The sequence below is a fragment of the Alligator sinensis genome, unplaced genomic scaffold (genome assembly GCF_000455745.1).
Source record: "Alligator sinensis unplaced genomic scaffold, ASM45574v1 scaffold14_1, whole genome shotgun sequence".
Lineage (NCBI taxonomy): Eukaryota > Metazoa > Chordata > Crocodylia > Alligatoridae > Alligator > Alligator sinensis.
Window position 1 is genome coordinate 199468 of NW_005842709.1, and position 20689 is coordinate 220156.

The window sequence follows — 20689 nt, forward strand, 5'->3', positions numbered from 1 at the left end:
TCGCCCACGGCTCATTGGTCACTTCCTGTAGCTCATGTTCCTCTTCCGGTGACAGAACAACCGGAAGTGCTGCTCCGACCCCAGCCGTTAATGACGCGGCTCGGCTGGTCCTACTAAGTGGAAGTTCTCCAGCTCCGCCTTCCTGTTTCCGCGCGGCCGGAAGTCAGAGGAGTCTCCCGTCGGCCTCGGCGCAGGGCAGTAGCGGTGACGTGCGGGCCTCGTCCTGGGCCGTGGGGGTGGGGCCTGCGCCTTGCTTTTGCGCAGGCGCCAGCGGGGAACCGGCGGCAGTGGCGACACTATGGCGGCTGAGGCAGCGGAGTTGGCTGAGGCGCTGCGACTGCAGGCGGACACGGTGCGGCGACTGAAGCAGGAGCGGGCCGGCACCGAGGAGGTGAGGCCGTGCACGGTTGGGCGCTGGCCCGTGCCTGGGAGGCCCTGCGCGGCCCCTCATTTGGCCCCGTCTCATATCTGCAGGTGGCGGAGCAGGTGGCCAAGTTGCTGGAGCTGAAGGCGCGGCTGGGCGTGGATGACGGGCGGCCCCGCTTCCTGCTCAAGACCCCTAAGGTAACGCGCGGCTGGGCCAGGCAGGGCAACAGGATGCATCTCCACCACCCCTGCGGGAAGCCGTGGCAGCCACCGCTGCGGATTTGGCCCTTGGCCCGTGCGCCGGCCGCAGGGCTGGTGGCGCTGTTGTCACGGGCAGACCTGGCCCCAGCCTGAGCCTGGGGCAGAGGAAGGGCCAGGCGCTGCCCTAGCTGTGATTGATCGAGAAGCTGAGAGGAGAGGAGAGGACACTGGTACTGTCTATTGCACCAGCTGTGCAGCAGGCAGAGCTGCTGGCCGAGCTTTGGGCTGTCAAACACGATTTCTCAGGTGTGCGCTGGCCTGAGGTCCCTGGGGCGCAGCACCTGATGCCTGAACCCTTGTCCAGCAGCTCTGTCCACGTACAGCTGGTGTAGTCGACGGTACCAAACAAAATCCTTGCTCCTTGCACTGAAAAACTCTATTTAAATGGCAGTACTTGCAAGCTGCAAACTTGCCTTCCTAGTTCAGTCACCCTGTGCTCTGTTGTGGCCCACTTCCCCTTCTTTCATCAAAAGAAAAAATATGCGTAAAGAGGATCTGTGTACTTGTGCCGTCAAACACCAAAAAGTATTTTATGCTATGTTAGGATATAATTCCATAATGTTCAGGGCATAAGACAACACTGACTGCTTGAAATTAGGAAAAAATTCTCTAGAGGGCAAGTTATTCCATAAAAGTCTGTTTCAGCTTTTCTTGCACCTTTTTTGGAAGCACCTATTAATGGTATGATCCAGGGCTGTGACTCCTCTAATCCTTTATAAACCATTTGGGACAAGTAACTGCTCTTCTTACTGCCAAACCCAGAGATGCAGGTTTCCAAGGACCTGGAAGGAGCAGGATTGCACTGACCAGCCAACAACTGCATGGTGAGGGGTACTTTTAAAAATATTTGTAAACAAAGTTGCTTGTAGTGTCTTAGCAAAGTCTATAATACATGAGCACCAGCATTCTCCATCCCCACCAAAATACAAACTTCAGAGGCTTAACAGACTGGATATAAAGAAAAACTTCTTCACGGTTTGTGTGACCAGAGTCTGGAACAGACTCCCAGCAGGGGTGGTTCAGGCACCTACCCTGGAGATCTTCAAAAAGAAACTGAACACACACTTTGCTGGGATTATTTGACCCCCCAGCAGTCTTTCCTGCCCAGAGCAGGGGGGGCTGGACCCAATGACCTCACCAGATCCCTTGTAGCCCTAAGCTTCCATGAATCAGTAGGGGTCTACCCATCTCAAGGAGGCAGCTGGTAGATTTTGCAGGAAAATGGCAGCCTACCCCACCATCTCCCAGGGCTGATTGTGGCACCTGCCCCTTCCACACCTCTGATTGGCCAAAGGCGGCCAGTGGCCCTGCCCCTTGCCACTATTTAGTTGCAAGGGCTACCTGTCATGCAGCCCTGCCCCTTGCTATCCATTGGTGGAGAGGGGCAGGGCTGCACTGGCAGGCAGCCCTCAGCAGATCAATGGCAAGGGGTGGGAGCCATCTTGGCCTCTCCTTCGTGTGGGCTCTCCCTCTGGGAAGCCAGCATTTTATTTTCAGTAGATTCTTGTGGACCTTGTCCACTTTCATGGGCGAGCCTGGATTTCATGATTTCCATGAAATCATGATTTTGATAGGTTCCTACTTACCTGATGGAATTTGTATTGGTTCAAGTAAACTAGCTCTGAATGACATCTTCTGTTTTAAAGAATCGTGTATGTATACAGTAAAGGTATCATAATGTGGCTTGTTCCATTTAGCACCAGATAAAGTGGATGAAGAAGTTAATACTACTTGAAGTGATTCTTTCTTCAGATACCAGTGATAAATGTAACACGAATGGTTGGACGTTTAGGTTCAAAGACCACATGTACAGTGGTGTTCACAGTGTCTCTTGTTGCGGCAGCAGGAAGATCGTCAGTACAGTTAGTCTTTACTGCTCTAAAAGCTGGCAGCCAGCCTACACTAACACACCCTTGGCTCCTATCCCCCATGTATCTGCCTGGTATAGGACCAAGGTAGGAGAAATGCTAATAGTTGTTAGGTTGGCCTGGGTCAATTACTCAATACCACATCTGCAAATATGGTGAACGGTCCTCCCACACTCACTACAAATGGAGAGGCATCTTTATCCAGTGATTTTTCTATTTTGTGTCTCAACAATCCCAATCCATAAAGGGGTAAATTATTTAAATTCTTTAATTTACCTATAGAACGGGCAATGGCCAGCAGCAGGACCTGGCAACAGTCAGTATCTTAATCTTCTAGATGGTCCCTGTCCTTCTGGGGCTTAGTTAGTCTCCAAGCCTTTGAGACTAAACCCTCTTTTTACCAATGACATCAGCACCAGTGGTTTTTATGGAGAGATGTCCGTATCAATAGCAAAGTCCACACAGAAACCTGTAGTGAGTAATGAATATTGGCCACTACTGCATTAGGCTACATTTGAACCAGCAACGTGGAGATGAAGTGGTTGGTAAATTGTTTCCTTAGTCTGTCTACCTCCTGAACTTATATTTTCAGTCAAAAATATGTGAATAAGATCCAGACAATGAAAACAGCTAGTGACACTCATCCCTGAAATGTTTGAGGAACTCCCAGCTCCTGGAGTACTAAAGGAAACTTAGCCCCAGCTTTCCAATACTTGGCAGCCATGTAATCTTAATACTAAAAGCTAATTTTCATTACATGGCCTGTGAACTCAAGCATTATTCAATTTAATGTGTCAACTTTCTCTTCCCCCTGCACTCTATCAGTTTAAGATGCGGACATTCAATTGCCATGCCACATTAAAGATTAACTTTGTTAAGTCAGCCACAGGGTGGTGCTGAAGAACTTGAGAATGATGCGAAGAGTCTTAACAGGTTAAAAATGAAATAAGAGCTCATCCCTTTGGAGAGCAAAATAGCCCTCTTGGCCTTATTTTCTAAAATGTCAGATTTTCTGTGAAAAAGGATTCTGTCATTAGAAAATACTTGTAAACTGGATTCTTTCTTCCTCATTTTCCAAAGCTCTTCTTTATTCTCTAGGTCAGGGCTTGACAACCTACAGCCCACTGAGCCTTTTGGTCTGTGCACATGGGGCTTCAGTAGCAGTCACTTTTCTTTTCTTGGGGCAGGGAAAAACAATCGCAGTGGGGGCAAGTGCTTTGCCCATGCCAGTGCAGGGAAAAGCAACAGTGGAGGGCACTTTCCCTGTGCCAACAATGGTGAAAAGTTAGTGGTGACAGCTGCATACTAGTGCCCACCCACCCACTCACATGCCAGCTTGCCTCTGACCCAAACTGGGTCATTCTGGCCTGCAGCCTTAAAACATTGCTGACCCCTGCTATAGGTGTTTTGTTGGACCAAGTGCTGAGCTTGGCCTTTGTTTCAGAAAAATCAGCCCCTGCCTGGTACTTGTCTAAGCTACGAGCTCTTCACAACAGGGGTTTTTTGTCTTGGGACCTGTCTGCAAGGCACTAAGTGTGCTGTTGATGCAGCGGGAATGATTGGGGCCCATGCTGAATTCTCTGTATTCTGGATACTAATGCTTTTTTCTGCTGCCTAAATATCTCTGGCTCACATTTGGTTGTCATCTCTGTCTAGCAGCTATCTGACTAGCAAGGCCACTTCCAGACAGTGTTCCCTGACTTTCATGTGTATCAGGAGTTGGTCTAGGAATCTCCTGTTCTCTCTTCTCTGGGTCAGGGAGGGCTTTGCATTTGGGTTGGGATTTTTTTTGCCTTCCACCAAGTGTGATTGGCACTTTGTTTTCTGAACATCATCTCACAGGTTTCATAAATACTAACTGAAGTCACCTGTCCCACTGATGCTTTCCTCTTTTTACCACGTACCATGCACCTACCTGACCACTTTAATATTTGCCTGGGTTGAGTCATTAATTGTTCAAACTATTAGTGTTTTGTCCTCCTTGTTTTTCACCCACTCCCTTTGGGTTTGGCTCTCAGGGCACCCGGGACTATGGCCCCAAGCAGATGGCCATCCGGGAGAGAGTCTTCAGCACCATCATCAGCTGTTTCAAGCGTCATGGGGCTGAGGTGATTGACACCCCTGTGTTTGAGCTAAAGGTAGGTATAAGGGTGGCATGATGGCATCTGGGAGGGGAAGTCTGTGGTAAGAGGGTCTTATGGGGCCCCAGCAAGTAGGATTGTGCCCATTGAAATCTTAGACAATAGCTGCATTAATTATGACCTTAAGGGTAGGTGTGCTGACTAGAGCTTCAGCCGGAGCAGCTCCTATGAAGATTGAACTCCTCCTCTAGCAAAGCTGGAAGGAACTGATTTATCCTTGTCTCTTTGCATGGAGTCATCCTACTTCCTCTGTGACCCTTTTCTTCCTCTTGTTCTCCCTCAGCTTTTATTGCTTCTCACCTGAAATACTACTTCCTTGTTTTCTCTAGGAAACCCTGACTGGGAAGTATGGGGAGGACTCAAAGCTCATCTATGACCTGAAGGATCAGGGGGGAGAGCTGCTGTCTCTTCGCTACGATCTGACTGTATCCTTCTGGTGTCTTTGCTGAATCTACCCTCTCATCTTACTCAGTACATTCAAACTGTGAGCACTGTCATGCATATGTCCAGGGAGGGCAGTGGGAATGGCAGTGTCTTAGCACTCTGCCTTGAACTCTTATTCTAGTCCTAGTGGTGGGGTGGTTGGACAGCATAGAGGAGTGGAGATGTGAGTTCCTGGTTGTGCCTTCAGTTGTCTGTTAAATGGGGGTTAATGGCTTCAAGAAAGGAGAAAACTCCATATCTAGTTGGTATTGCTCTGAGGAGCTGGTATAGGGCTGTCCTTCTTTCAGCTTCAGTGACTGGTAGGGAACATGAGTGCCTCTTAACTTGCTCCTGGAGAAGGGTGTGTACCCTGTTGAGCCGTCATATCGGGGAAGAAATAATTAAGCCATATTCTATGTGGAGTGATAATGGCTGGGTGGCTCTAGAGCAGGCTTATTCAATATGTGGCCTGTGGGCCGCCATATGGCCCGCCAAGCCATTTTATAAGGCCCACCCAGTGCCGCAGAGCACAAGGCCGCAGCGAGGTGGACAGGGCCAGCCTGTGGGCCCCAAGCGGCAGCGAGAGGAGGGGAGCTGCTTACCCCCGCGGGGCCCGGGGCAGCAGCCCCATGCAGGAGGCCAAGTAGTGGCCACTGGCACTGCCAGCCCATGACTGCCTTCTCACCCACCACTGCTGCAGGCCCCAGCCAGCGGGGAGGGGAGCTGCTTACCCGCGCAGGGCACCGGGGAGCAGTCCCGTGTGGGAGGGCAAGCAGCGGCCGCGGGCGCTGCCGGCCCGCGCGTGCCTCGTCACTGGCCCGCTTCAAGCTAGCCCCGCTGCCCTCCCTGCCCTGCCCTGCCCAGCCCCACAGCAAGGCCCTGAGGGGGCCGCTTCTCATGTGCTGCTGGAGACGGGAGGAGGAATGGTGATGGAGCCGTGTGCCGCTCGGGACGGGACGAGCCTGTACTGGTCAGTCCCGAGCAGCACGCGGCTCCGCCGTCGCTTCTGCTGGCCGGTGCAGACCTGGCCGGCCTTCTCCCGTCCCCCGCAGCACATGGGAAGCCGGCTTCGGCTGCATGCTGCTTTTTCTGGCTGGTGCCAACCCGGTCCTGCCCAGGCAGGTCCTGCAGTACCATGTCAGTCCAGGCATGGCACCAGCAGGCCAGGCAGGCCCCAGGTTAACCATGACCATGTCAACCCCTGCAAGTTCATTGGAGTCAAAAGTCACGTGACATCACTTCCTGATATGATACCACTTGCTGTGACGTCTGTGAACATGGTGATAAAAAGTTCGCGATCCAGCCCCACATTCAAAAAGGTTGGACGCCCCTGCTGTAGAGCATGGAAGATGCTCTCTGGGTTTCATCCTTAACCCTTCATTCTCAGGTGCCTTTTGCTCGTTATTTGGCCATGAATAAAATCACGAACATTAAACGCTACCACATTGCTAAAGTTTACAGACGGGATAACCCAGCCATGACAAGGGGCCGCTACCGGGAGTTCTACCAGTGTGTGAGTAACTGCAGGGGAGAGCTGAGTGTCTGGGGCAATGTTCCTTTTTGGGACTTGGGGAAAGAGGAAAGGAATGTGGGTGGGTCTGGGATCATGGCTTCTCACCGAGCAGAAGGAGTGAGAGAGTTCTGTATAAGCCTGGGGTCTTGGCTTCTGTTGTTCAAGAAAGGGGGGGCAGCACAGTGATGTTTGTTTACTGAGGAACTTGGTTGTTGAAAGTCTACCCCAGCTGGGTGGTAGTGCCTCTTCTCACTGCCTTTTCCTATGTCTTAGGATTTTGATATTGCTGGCCAGTTTGACCCCATGATTCCTGATGCTGAGTGTCTGAAGATAGTGTATGAGATCCTGTCTGCACTCCAGCTTGGGGACTTCCTCGTTAAGGTGAAGGCAGAACCAGGGGCTGATGCATTTTGTTTTCTACTAGAATATGGAGCAGAGAGGATTTTTTTTCCTTTCTACTTATTCTAGGTCCTGACCTGGCCTTTACTACAATGCATACTTCAGCTCCATCCACAACCCATTGTGTCTGGGTATCTATTAGGGGTGCACAGATAGAGATTTTGGGGGCCAATACAAATATTTAAGGAGGCATATCGGCTGATACTGATCTAATACAGCTGCCATCAGCTGGTAAATCTGGTGTGGTGGAAGAGGAGGGGGGAGGGAAGGGGTGTGGGGGGCAGATCAATGACCCCCATGATGAGGGAGGGGGCAGGGGCAGATGCTGCCCATCTGGGGCAGGGCTCGTGGGGTGGGGACAGGTCATGTTGCTGCTTGCACCCCAGGGAGGGCATGTGCCCCCTGGATCTTCAGGGCGGGCAGCAGCTGCAGGGTGGAGCCAGAGCCAACGCTGTGCGGGGGCTTTTCTTGCTGGGGGCTAGGCTCAGAGCAGGCTCCAGTGGCACTGGGAGGAGGCTGCAACCACCCCAAATTTTGACACAGCTCCGCTCCCAGCCCTGTATTGCCACCCGGCACAGCCCCGGATGAATGCCCCACCTCCACCCAAGCGCCTGGAAAAGCTGGGGCTGTGCTGGGTGGCAGTATGGGACGGAGCAGAGCTGCAGCAAAATTTGGGGTAGGCCTCCTCCAAGTGCCGCCAGAACCCGCTCGGAGCCCGGCCTCCAGCAAGAAAAGCACCCCGCAATGCCAGCTCTGGCTCCACCCCACAGCTGCCCCTTGCCCCGCACCGCACAGATCTGTGGGTAACTTTCATTGTAAGTAGAGTACATCCACCAGGTTCTTACTGGGTGACTCTGCTTCTTCCCAGGTCAATGACCGGCGCATTCTAGATGGGATGTTTGCAGTTTGTGGAGTTCCAGACAGCAAGTTCCGGACCATTTGCTCCAGTGTGGACAAACTAGACAAAGTAAGGGCTTAAGCATCCTGCTGCTGTTACTGCTGTGAATTCCCAGGCATCAAAGGCTTATTGGACAGATTAAGGCCATGGAATCCAACAGGAGAATGTTACTAAATGCTGAGTCATTTTTCTTTGCTTCCCACCCATGTTGGGAGTGGTTAATATAAGCTCATTGCCTACACGGTGCATTTGGTTTTCCAGGAAACGGCCTGCGCTGTTCTTTTCCTTTAGGGTCCCCAGTGTTTCGTAAGTCAGCAGGAGGTTACAGGGAAAGGCATCTGTAATTCTTTAATTCAGCAGCACACGACCTAGAGGCTGTTGCTTATGAATCTCCAGAGCAGGGAAGCTCCCTGAGTTGGACATGGTGTTCTGGGCCAGTTAACATAGTTACTTAGTGTGGTGCTAATGACACTAAGGTCCTTGTGTGAACTGTGGGTTTTGCAAAGGTAATTTGGAGTATGGAATATCTGCCATACCAAGAGAGACCTTAAAGGCAGGACTCTTCAGTTTGAAAAGGAGAGAAGGCTGAGGGGATATGATAAAGATCTGTGAAGTTATGAAGGGTGTGGACAAAGTGAATGTGGAACTATTGTTCACCAAACCTCAGAATACTAGAACTAGTATGTAGTTTTGGGGCCCATTTAGTACTCTCTGCCTATGTGTCCTGTTGGCAATCTGGTACAACATGCTTTTCCCTGACTGAAATTAGCTGAAGACAGGTTTAAAACAAACAAAATAATGTACTTTTTTTTATTTAGTGTGCATACTTAGGTCATGGAACTTATTGCCATGGGAGGTAGTAAATGCAGGTGGTATAGCCACGTTCAAAAATGGATTAGACGGATTCACAGATGTTAAGTCTATTAGTTCTTATAAGAGTCAGGGATGCATATTCTGACATCCTTAAGCCAATTATGGTGGATGCCAGGAAGGGTATGACATGGAATGGATCACTCTGCAGAGTGTCTGTTACTCCTACTGTTGGAGATGGGCCTGTTTGTTGCACAGTGGCAGTGGGTCTATACCAGGTGTGGGCAATTATATTCGGCTGGAGGACTGCTTCATGAGTTTCGGTGAGCTGTCAAGGGCTGCAAGGGTAGCCCTGCCCCTTGACAGGTGCCTTACCCCTTGGTCACAATCTTGGGATTCGAAGTCCTGTCCCTAACCCAGGGGTGGGCAAACTATGGCCCATGGGCCAAATACAGCCCGCTAAGCCATTCTATCCGGCCTGCAGGGCCTCTAAAAACTTAAAAAAAATTACTATTTATCTGTCTTTGGTTCCTGTCAAAGATGACAGGAGACAGGGTCAGTAGAACCCAGGGGGGAAGCCCTGGTGGGCTCCTGCAACAGCAAGGGCCCGCCCCCCAGCTGGAAGCCCCTGTGTAGCAGGGGCTTCTGGCCTGGGACCATGTGGCTCCTCGTAGCTGCACTGGCATGGGAAACTCGGGGAAGGGTGGGGAGGACCGTGGGCAGGGGAAGGGTGGGGAGGACCGTGGGCAGGGAATGAGCTGGTGCTGAGCGTGAGGGAAAGTGGCCCTTCCCCATGGCCAGTGCTCCCTGCTGCAGCCACTGGCAGCCCGTACAGGGCTGTCCTGAGCAGGCGCAAACAGCCCCACGCAGGCTGCGAGCGGCTGCAACACAGGGCGCTGGCCGGCTGCAGTGAGGCTGCCACCACTGCCTCTGTGCTGCCCGGCATACGAGCTCCAGGCAGGCAGCAGCAGCGCAGCAAGCAGGGGTGGCCACTTTCCTCCATGCCAAACAGCTGCTGCCGCTGTGGTGCAGCCCTGACAGGTGAGCCCAGAGCCAGTGCAGGGCCCAGGCTGGCAGCAGGGAGCACTGGCCTGGGTCAGGGGAGGGGCCGCTTTTCCCCTGTGCTCAGCACCAGCTCATTCCCTGCCAGTGAGCAGGGGGTCAGGGCTGTGTGCAGACCCCCACCTGTACACGGAGCTGAGGGGGACACTAGGAGCGAGCAGGCACGGGAGCCAACAGGAGCACGGGGCCTGCACCAGTGTCCCAGGGCCAGTGCCAGCAGGGCCCAGAGCAGGGCAGCAGGAGTACAGTTCCTGGCCAGCAGGGGCTCTTTGGAGTCAGGCCAGCTCCCCCTTCTCCCTGCTGGTGCAGCCCAGCCCGGCTCCACAGACCCCTGCCAGCCTGTGCCCCACTTTGGGCTACGCCAGTGTTGGCCCTGGGACATTGGTCCCAAGATGGTGACCAGGGGGCGGGGCACCTGTCAAGGTGCAGAGCTACCCATGCAGCCCTCGGCAGCTTGCCAAAACTGGGTAAGCAGCCCTTCACCCAAAACAATTGCCGTCCCCTCCCCCTTGCTCCGGAAGTACTTCTTTCGGGGGGAGCGGAGTGCCATCTTGGAACCAGGGGAAAAAAATAAATCCTATACTAAAAAATCAAATATCTACTATAACATTTGAATTTATTTAAATATTATTTTTGTCCAATTTGTGTGTTTTCATAGTGTAGAGGCAGTCCTCTGACTTACGACACGATTGGTTCCTGAAAACTGCATCTTAAGTCGAAGCGTTGTAACTTGAAACCGATTTTTCTCATAGGAAACAATGTTATAAATGAGGGACTGTTTCCTGAACCAAGGCCCAATACCCTATTTTCACCAAAAATAACCCAGAATTTTATACTCAATCAATTATAGATGAGTAATATAGCTACATTTATGTATTTATATTGTAAGTAGCAACCATATTGATTTGGAAGGACTTCTTTGAGGTGACTTTGCTGGACTTTTTGAAGGGCTCTTGGCTGGAGTCTTCTCAAGAGTCTTGGCTGCAGGGTTTTCTGGGGGCTTGTCTGCTTAAAGTGTCCAAGGAAGATTGGACAGATGTCCTCCAGGGAGTTGGACAATGCAGCAAACTTGTTCAGTGGTGTGGTGTGGCGTCAGATCAAGTGCTGTAAAGTTGAAACTAACATCAGAAAGTTGAAACGGTGTCAGTTTATAAATGTTGTAAGTGCAAAACGTTGCAACTCAAAACATTGTAAGTCAAACTGCCTGTATATAGAAGTAATGACATAATAGTTCAAAATAGTCTTACTGGTGTATGCTGTGGAAGGGAGTGTGTGTTGAGGTGTGGGTGGGTGTGGGGAAGGGTGGAGGTTATGGGGATGGATGCATGTATGGGTGTGGAGGGGAGAGGGTTTGGGATGTGTATGGGAGGGGTGGGGGGCATGTGTGAGGTCATGTGGGAGGGTGGTTCCTCAGAGTCTCCGCAGTGTGCCAGTCCCCAGAGTTGCATGTGGAGGCAGCGAGCAGGACCAGCCTGCTCAGCCCCACAGCACACATTTCCGCACTCCCACCCGTGTCCCCGGTTGCACATGGTGGTAGCGCGCAGAACCAGCCTGATCCAGCCCCATAGCATGCAGCTGCAGCACTCCTGCAGTGTGCAGGGCCAGCACAGCCTGGACCCATAGCGCATGGCTCCCCACACTTCCAGCCCCCTTTTTCCCCCAACAGGAGTCCCTGGCCCAGTGAGGCCCTTACCTGGATTTCTTGTCTCTCACAAAGCAAGGGCTGGGAAACAGCCACAAGGTCACCAGCAAAAGCCTCTGCCAGGCAGAGGCTTCCTGTCTCTAGTACCCCCTAGTTTGGGGCTCAGAGTGGGTCAGGCCAGGCCAGGCTGGGGTGTGGGCTGGCTGCTTAGCCAGGAAGAGCCCGTGGAAGGAGTCTGTGAAGAGTGTGGCAGGTGAGGACAGATCATGCTGCTGTGTCTGACAGAAAGGATTCAGCGTGATGGGAGAAGGGAGCAAGTATCAAAGGGGACTTCAGAGGCAGCAGGTACCATGACTCCATCCACTATGATATGCTTCAAGAAGAATTATTTTGCTGTATTAGTCTGAATTGGGCAGAAGGCAGAGTAGATTTGCACCTTTTATAAATTAAGTAAATTGGAGGTCACTTAAGCTCAGACTTAAAAAAGCTCATGCTATACATCTCTGATTTAGTCTACAAGGTGAAAATCTACTCTCTCTCGCTTCAGAAAGCCTGGTCTGTGTACCAGAATGTTTGCATGACAGCTGTCTGCCAGGCTTGTCTGTGTTGATGCACATCTACAATGGTGCATAAGCCATACTAGCTGTGGTGTGCTTGCTTTGCTGAATAAGCTCTTATCTGAATAAGCTCTTATCTGTAATTCTCAGGCAGGCTTTATGAAGGTGGGGATAGGACTATAAAAATTTACAGTTCTTTGCTAATAAGTAAAGAGGGGGGAAACCTTAAAAGAACACTGTCACTTAAAGAGTCATAGCCCAAACCAACCCACTAGAAAGTGGGAGTAAATAGAGTTAAGAAAACCCTGGTAAACTTCCCTCGGCACAGGGCCAGGGCAAAGCAGTCCAAAGCAGAAGGTGAATGATAGTGCATGGGTTAATTGGCCTCCTCCCTTGTAGTCCTACATACCAGGGCCCCTCTCTCCTGAGAGTTTCCATAATGCATAATCCAGAATACGGTGTGTCTGCTTGAATGGGTAACACTGAGAAAGTAACACACTGCCAATGACCTGATACTTTGCTGTCCCTGGCAGTCTGAAGAAACAAGTACGTGTGGAAAGCAAAACTTCAGCGTTGCCAACATCCACAAAGATGCTCTTGGAGACAGCATGTTGCTGCCAGGTCACGGGTTGGAGACCACTATATTTATTCTTGTGGAGCCCTCCTTTATTGAATAAAGTCTACTGGATGCTTATGTTAAACTGGTCTGCAATGAAATATGTAATGCTGATGCCTTGTTAAGATGAAGTTCATGCCTTTAATTTCCAGTCCAGTCTTGTTGGCTGCATTCTCAGGCCTTGTGTATGCTTGGAAAAGGAGCGGAAGTTCTGGTTTTAGAAAGAGATGGCAATCACTCATTAGTACTGTACTGTAGACAGGGCAAGTAGTAGCTTTAATTTGGTGTTGCTGGGTGAGAATCTGCTGTGGACCACTAACACAACTTGCACAATTTTGTGATAAGGTCTTACAACATACTAGCAGTCTTCTTATAAATGCACCTTTTTCCTACTGCAGCTATCATTTGGAAGGCTGTAGTATTCATTCACAACTCCTGAAGTAGCAGGAGCTAAAGGGTAGACTGGCCTGAGGCAGGCTTAGATGTTTTTACAGCTGTTGATTGAATTTTGAGATCAAAACAAAAGCTTTGTTTGCCTTGCAATTCCTGAATTTTACAGTGGTTGGTTCCTCAGGAACTGGCTCACCTGAGAATTTTTTAGGGAGGGCAAAAGGCAACACTATCGGAGTGACAATGGCCTAAAGAGAAAGCTATGTAAATGGGTAGTGTGTGAAGTACTAGTTATTTGGAAGTGAATCCCTTGCCAGGGCTAACAGGATACAAAATTGTACAGGTGGAGACTTCCAAAATTTGGCTCCTACATCATATATAAGGCCCAAAGTAATGGTCTAAGCCAGCAGTTCCAAACTGTCGCACATGTACCACCAGTGGTATGCAGACAACCTGTGAGTGGTATGCGGAAGACCGCAGGGAGGGGCAGACACACACAGACACCCAGCCGCAGCAGAACTCAGCCCGGCCACATGTGGAGCAGCACCCAGCAGGTAAGTGTGGTGGTGGGGTGGGGGACACAGATCGAGGCCTCCACAGCAAGGAAGAGAGGGAGTGGGGCAGGCACTGGGGTGAATGGGGCCCTGGGGCAGGTGGTGGGACAGTCAGAGCCTGGGCAGCTCATCCAGGGGCATGGGGGAGGCTCCAGCCGCTGCATGCCCTCTGGGGGGGACGCATGGGGGCATGTGCTCCCCGGATTTGTGCACAGAGCAGGGGCAGGTTGCTGCTGTGCACTGGGCTCTGTACCCTGCTGCCGTTGCCTTGGGAGCGGCATGCAGCGCTATATGTCTTCTGCACACTGACTATGCTGCATCCCCTGCCTGCCTGGTGGCAGCAGGCACATAGCAACATGCATGGGTCTAGATGCAGTGGGACGCAGAGTCCAGCAAGCAGCCTGCCTCTTCCCCATGCTCAAATCCACAGGGCACATGACCCCTATGCTTCCCTTGGGATGCATGCAGCAGCAGGAGGCCCCCCCAACCCCCTGGAAAGGCCCACACCAACATGGGAACAGCTTGGGTAGCAGGAGGGGCCCTGTCTTTCTGTGCTGGCCCTCCTGAGGGTATGGGGCAGGCCAGCCCAAGGGGAGAAAATCCCCAGGGAACAGCAGGCTGCCCACTGGGCTCTGCGTCCCACTGCCATTGCCTCTGGAGCCGTGCATAATGCCATGTGCCTCCCTCCACCAGGTGGGCAGGGGATGTGGTGTAGCCAGCATGCGGAAGGCACATGGCCTTGCGTGGCACTCCAGAGGCAACGGTAGTGGGGTGCAGAGCCCAGCAGCGCAGTGAGCAGCCCGCCTCTACCCCGTGCACAAATCTGGGGGGCATGTGCCCACATACACACACACACACACACACACCCTGGGGGATGTGTCCCCCATGCCTCCCCCAAGGTGCACGCAATGGCAGGGATCCATGCCCCTTGTGTCTCCCTCCCAGCCCTCCTGGGTGAGCCTTCCGTGGCTCCATCCCATGACTTGACCCAGCCCCGGGGTTCCATTCACCCCAGCCCCTGTCCCCCTCCCTCACTATGGGAGCCTTGATCTGCACCCCCTACACCTCTTCCCTCTCCTCCTCCTCCTCCTCCACAGGCTTACCTGCTGGGCGCTGTGTGTCTGCATGTGTCTGTGTCACTCCCAAGTTGCAGCCTGCCCAACCCTGCTGCTGCCCCTCACTCCTGACCCACAGTAACCCGCATCCAACCAGGGTATGCAGGGACCTCGCCGCCCCAGGCTCCAAATCCCCCACACACACACCCCCACAGCCCCCCACACCTTCACAAATTCTCTCACCCCTCAACCATATGAAGTACCTGCACAATTTTGAGTCTTTCTGTGTATAATTTTGAGTTTTTAGCTGTGCAATTAAGATCGCAATTAATTGCAACTAACTCTTTTAATCGCACAACTAATTGTGGTCAAATTTTTTAATTTTAATTGTTTTATATGGCTACCGTAATTGATAAAACAATGTTTTATGATTGCTAAAGGTTTTGATGTTGTTTTAATACATAGTCTCTTACGTATGTGTATGACAAATTTGCTGGTGGTACTTAAGGTTGTATTGTTTTAAATTGGTTGTATGCAGTCTGTCAGAGTTTGGGAACCGCAGGTGTAAACTGATCTCCTTTTTTGAAACAGGCTGGAGGATTTCTGAGTTAATTCTTCTTTGAACTATAGGATATTTAGAAAAACATTCAGTCTTTATTTCAGAGATTTCCAGTAATGGCAAATATACCACAAACCTTGTGAAGCTCTTTCAGTAGTTAATTACCTTCACTATTAAAAGCATCATATTTTTAATTGGAGACTTGTATCTTCAGCTCCCAGCCACTTTTTTTGTACTCTTTGTTTACTAAATTGAGAGCCTGTTATCAGTTTTGTCCCCCATATAGGTAATTAGGCTGTGATCAAATTATCCCATAACCTTTTTCTGATAAGCTGAATTAATTGAGCTTATGGCATCTTTTATTAAAGACATGTTTTCCAGTTCTTTAGTCGTTCTTATGGCTCTTCATTGAAACCTCTCCAATCTGTCAACAGTGTTTTTCAGCTGCAGAGAGAAAAACTGAACACAGTATTCCAATGCCGGTGTACTACATCCAAATACAAATCCACAGAGGGTTGTGGGTCACCAAGAACAAAAAAGCAAAGCTCAGTGCATAGAGCAGCTGCTTTCTTTAAAAGTCTGAGCACTGGATTGAGAGTCTAGGTATTCAACTAATCCCTGCTCTAGTGCAAGCTCTGTCTGTCTCTCTGGAAAACCATCATAACCTTTGTGCTTCAGTTCCCTTCTATTAAGTAAGAAGAGTTAATTAAACTTGTCTGCACAGCAGCAGCTGCAGCCTGGGTAAAGATTCTTAAGATAGCTTTACATGAGTTAGGTGGAGTATCACTAGCAGCATTACCCAGATTTCATGGCAGGTCTTGTGTGCCTTAAGCTGCAGCTTTCAATACCCAGAGCAGGTAAGTTTAAAGGTACCTTGGGTGCATCTGCATGAGAAGCAGGGACTTGCTTAGTGTTGTGAGACTTGTTTATTATCATTGGAGTACCAAGTGTTCTCTCTTCCTTTTCTACAGTATTTTTTTCTTCTACACTTTTCCACACCTTCATAGATTCATAGTCGGAAGGGACCTCAGTGGGCCATCTAGTCTGACCCCCTGCCCCTGGCAGGCAAGAAAAGTCACCAACCCTGGGGTCATGTGATCCCAGCCAGATGCCTGTCCACTCTCCTCTTGAAGACCCCCAAGGATGGGGTGAGCACCACCTCCCGTGGGAGCCCATTCCAGATTCTGGCAACCCTGACCATGAAGAACTTTCTCCTAATGTCCAGCCTAAGCCTTCTCTCTAGTAACTTATGGCCATTGTTCCTTGTCATTCCAGGGGGTGCCCTGGTGAACAGATCATTGCCTACTTCATGTTGCTCTCCCCTTATGAATTTGTACGCTGCCACAAGGTCCCCTCTCAGCCTTCTTTTGGAGAGGCTGAAGAGGTTAAGGTCCCTTAGCCTTTCATCATAGGGCCTTCCCTGCAGGCCTCTAATCAGGCAAGTGGCTCTTCTTTAGACCATCTCTAGGTTGTCCGCATCCCGCTTGAACTGCGGCATCCGGAACTGGACATGGTACTCCAGCTGTGGACTGACCAGTGCCGCATAGAGGGGGAGAATCACTTCCCTGGACCTGTTTGTGAAGCACCTATGGATGCATGACAAGGTGCGATTGGCTCTACCAACTGCTTCATCACATGGGCGACTCACATTCATCCTGGAGTCAACAGTGACTCCAAGATCTTTTTCTGCTTCAGTGGAGCTGAGAAGGTCACCCCCCCAGCCTGTAGGTATGATGGCAGTTCTTCCTCCCTAGATGCAGCACCTTGCACTTGTCCTTATTAAAATGCATTGTGTTGCTCTCTGCCCACTTCCCCAGCCTGTCTAAGTCAGCCTGGATTTGGTTCCTCCTCTCCAGGGTGTTAGCTGCACCCCATAATTTTGTGTCATCCATGAATTTGGACAGGGCGCTTCCTTCCCCCTCGTCCAGATCACTGATGAAGATGTTGAACAGCACTGGCCCCAGAACTGAGCCCTGAGGGACTCTACTGCCTACATCTTTCCAGGTTGACACCGATCCATCCGCTACCATCCTCTGAGTGCAACCCTTGAGCCAGTTTGCTACCCAGTCTACCATGTAATCCCCTCAGTTTATTTATAAAGAATGGTATGGGATACCTCGTCAAAGTCCTTCTTGAAGTCCAGATAGATAACATCCACCTCGACTCCTGCATCTAAACAATTGGCGGTGGCCTTGTCATAAAAGGAAACTAGGTTAGTCAGGCAGCCCCTGCCTGCTAAAAACCCATGTTGGTTACCCCTCCACATCGCATTAGCCAGCAGGCTTCCACAGATGTGCTCACTGATAATTTTTTCTAGGATTTTCCCAGAGATAGAGGTAAGGCTGACTGGTCTATAGTTCCCTGGGTCTGCCTTCTTCCCCTTAAAGATTGGGGCGACGTTTGCCCTCTTCCAATCTTCCGGAACCTGACCCAAGCACCATGAGCACTCATATATCCTTGCCAGTGAATCAGTTATGACCTCCACTAATTCCTTCATTACCCGTGGGTGGAGTCCCTTCGGTCCCAGTGATTTGAATACATCCGGTCCCTCCAAGTATCGTTTTACCGTGTCGGGATTGACGGTTGGTCGGCTGATGTTCCCTTTGTTGGTGTCTGTGATGTATGTTGAGGGTTCATCTAGATTTCCGTTTAAGAAAACAAAAGCAAAAAACTCATTGAAGAGCTCTGCGTTGTCCCTGCTATCCGTCACTAAGCCCCCCTGCCCATCCTGTATGGGTCCTATGCTACCCCGCACCCTCTTTTTGCTCCCAATGTACCTAAAGAAGGACTTCTTATTGTCCTTAATCCCTGACGCTAGCCTGAGTTCTAGAGTTGCCTTGGCCCTCCTGACTGACTCCCTGCAGGTGTGGGCCAAAGAAGTATACTCCTCTTTGCTAGCTACCCCCTGCTTCCAATTCCTGTACCTGTCTTTTTTTTTTTTTTTTGCCCTTAAGGTATCTTGGATGCCCCTGGTTAGCCAAAGGGGCTTCCTGGCCCCCCTTGCTCCCTTTCCTCTGCTATGGGATTGACTCACTCTGAGCCCAAAGAATGGTTTCCTTGAGGAATGTCCACCCATCCTGGACCCTCAACACATCCAAGGTCTTAGCTCCTAGTACCCTGCTAACTGTCTTTTTTTTTTTTTTTTGCCCTTAAGGTATCTTGGATGCCCCTGGTTAGCCAAAGGGGCTTCCTGGCCCCCCTTGCTCCCTTTCCTCTGCTATGGGATTGACTCACTCTGAGCCCAAAGAATGGTTTCCTTGAGGAATGTCCACCCATCCTGGACCCTCAACACATCCAAGGTCTTAGCTCCTAGTACCCTGCTAACCAATCCCCTGAGTCTATTAAAGTCAACTTTTTTAAAGTTTGGTACCCGTGCCCTGCTGGATATAATGCCCGCCCTTTGCTGGATAGTGAATTTAATCATTTGGTATTTGCTGTCCCCTAAGTTGCCTTGAATCCACAGGTCCCGCACCAGGTCATCCCCTGTGGCCAACACCAAGTCAAGCAAGGCGTTGCCTCTGTTGAGACACCTTACCTCCTGTGTTAGGTGGAGGTCCTGAATACAGGTTAAGAACCTACGAGAGCAATTAGATCTAGCTGATTGCTCCTCCCATAATATGTCTGGGTAGTTAAGGTTTCCCATGACTACCATATCTCTAGACCTCACAGCCTTTTCGAGCCTTCCTTTAGCTTTCTCCGAGTTCTTATCTTTTTTTCCTAGTACAGAAAAAATGGCCCCTACTACTTGCTTCCATCCGTGATGTTCATTCTTTCACATCTGAGATGAATTAAGTAGGTCTTGGAACTCAGAGGCATAAAGATGCATTAAAGACTAATGTGTTAATTTTGGTTTGCTGCTCTCTTCCTCTGAAGCAGAACAGACGGAAACCTTGAAGAGCTGGTAATGAGGACTCCACTGAGAGCAATGCCCGGCAGCAGCTTCAAACTCAGAGCTGTGCATGACATTCTCATCTCCTCCACAGGTGATGTGGGAGGATGTGAGGAGCGAGATAGTTGGAGAGAAGGGGCTCTCAACTGAGGCTGCAGATTGCATTGGGGAATACGTTAGACTCCACGGTAAGTTCTTTGGAGCTGTGCAATCTTGCCCCTGTCCTTCAGCATCCAGGCCAATAGGGAGTCCCTGTGGGTCACATCACCCATCCAGCAACCAATCCAGGTTGCTCAGCCCCTACACAAGGACGGTCAGCATTTTGTAGACCCTGGGCTGCTGCTGCTGCTTCCTAGGCCAACCTAAGTGTGGTTGGTACCCTGTGGATGGGAGATGGTGATGCACAAGGCTGGAGCAGCAAGCAGGTGACTGTGCTGCATAGAGTGAGCCCTAAGAGCTCTGGCTAGTAGCCTCGTCCTCCCTGTATGGTAGGTTTCAGTCATGAGTCCTGTTTCTGCAGGTGAGCTGGACCTGGTTGAACAGCTGCTCCAGGACCCAAAACTCTCCCAGAACAAGCTGGCCAGGGAGGGGCTGGCAGACATGAAGCTGCTGTTTGAGTACCTGATGCTATTTGGCATTGCAGATAAGGTGAGTGGGGCAAGGAGCAAAGAGGGCTGCTGCAGGCTTGGCTGAGTGGCCTTGGACTCTTGTAATTGTGCCCAATAATGGAATTCCCTTTCTGTTGCACAGATCTCCTTTGACCTGAGTCTGGCCCGGGGTCTGGATTATTACACGGGGGTGATCTACGAGGCTGTCCTGCTCCAGCAACAGAATGACCATGTGGAGGAGCCAGCCACTGTTGGCAGTGTGGCTGGAGGAGGCCGCTATGATGGGCTGGTGGGGATGTTTGATCCCAAGGGGAAGAAGGTTCCCTGTGTGGGCGTTAGCATTGGAATTGAACGGATCTTCTCCCTCATGGAGCAGAAAATGGAGGTAAGTGCTGCTCTGCTTTGCTTCCCCATGTTCTCAGGGAAGAGAGACTGGCATTTGCCCCTTCTCCCTGCTAGTGCAGAGCCATGGATTTTCAACTCATCTAGTGTGCTAGTTACTTGCTTAGTTACTCCCCTGAAACAAGGTGCAGTAGCTCTCCCTGATCACACAGCTATAGGCATGTGAATATTAATTCAGCACAACAGTGGTTTGTGCATGCATCTGGCTCATTTGTACAGCTAGGGACTCTATCACATCTGGTCTCCCCACTTACACTTTTCATAAGGCATTTAACCTCAAGCAATTTGTCAACTCCAGGAATGTTGCAAATAGTGTAGGACTGGCTGACTAAATCCATCCCTAGGAAATGGATTGTGGCACTGGCTCTATTTAACAGTCACATTTCCAGAGGAGCCTGCCAACTTTGAAGTCTGGCCTCTGAGACTCCTTGAGTCTCGTTTCACTCCAAATTTATTTAGGAGTTCCAAGTACTCATGCCTCTGATTTGTTGCATGCAGTGGGTCTTTGTTTGAGTACCTAAAAAATGAGGCACTCAAAATCAGATGCTACTTCTAGATTCTTGGACCACAGCAATTAGAGCATCAAAAATTAAACATACTTTTCTAAGCTCAACCCCTTTGGTTGATGCAACCCCTTTGCCCATATAGATATAAAGCAGGATGGATTCCACTGATG

At 50.5% G+C, this 20689-nt stretch overlaps 1 protein-coding gene across 1 annotated transcript in view; it reads left to right on the forward strand.

Annotated features, from left to right (window-relative positions):
* The first annotated feature begins 137 nt into the window (after positions 1-137).
* The window catches only part of HARS (histidyl-tRNA synthetase), a 27366-nt gene continuing 6814 nt past the window's right edge, over positions 138-20689 (forward strand). The window contains exons 1-10 of the mRNA XM_006034144.3: positions 138-391; positions 475-564; positions 4514-4633; positions 4966-5061; positions 6447-6572; positions 6846-6953; positions 7840-7938; positions 19098-19191; positions 19524-19651; positions 19754-19996. Coding sequence (XP_006034206.1) covers positions 299-391; positions 475-564; positions 4514-4633; positions 4966-5061; positions 6447-6572; positions 6846-6953; positions 7840-7938; positions 19098-19191; positions 19524-19651; positions 19754-19996 — 1197 coding nt within the window. The 5' untranslated portion in view covers positions 138-298. The remainder of the gene's footprint in view (positions 392-474; positions 565-4513; positions 4634-4965; positions 5062-6446; positions 6573-6845; positions 6954-7839; positions 7939-19097; positions 19192-19523; positions 19652-19753; positions 19997-20689) is intronic.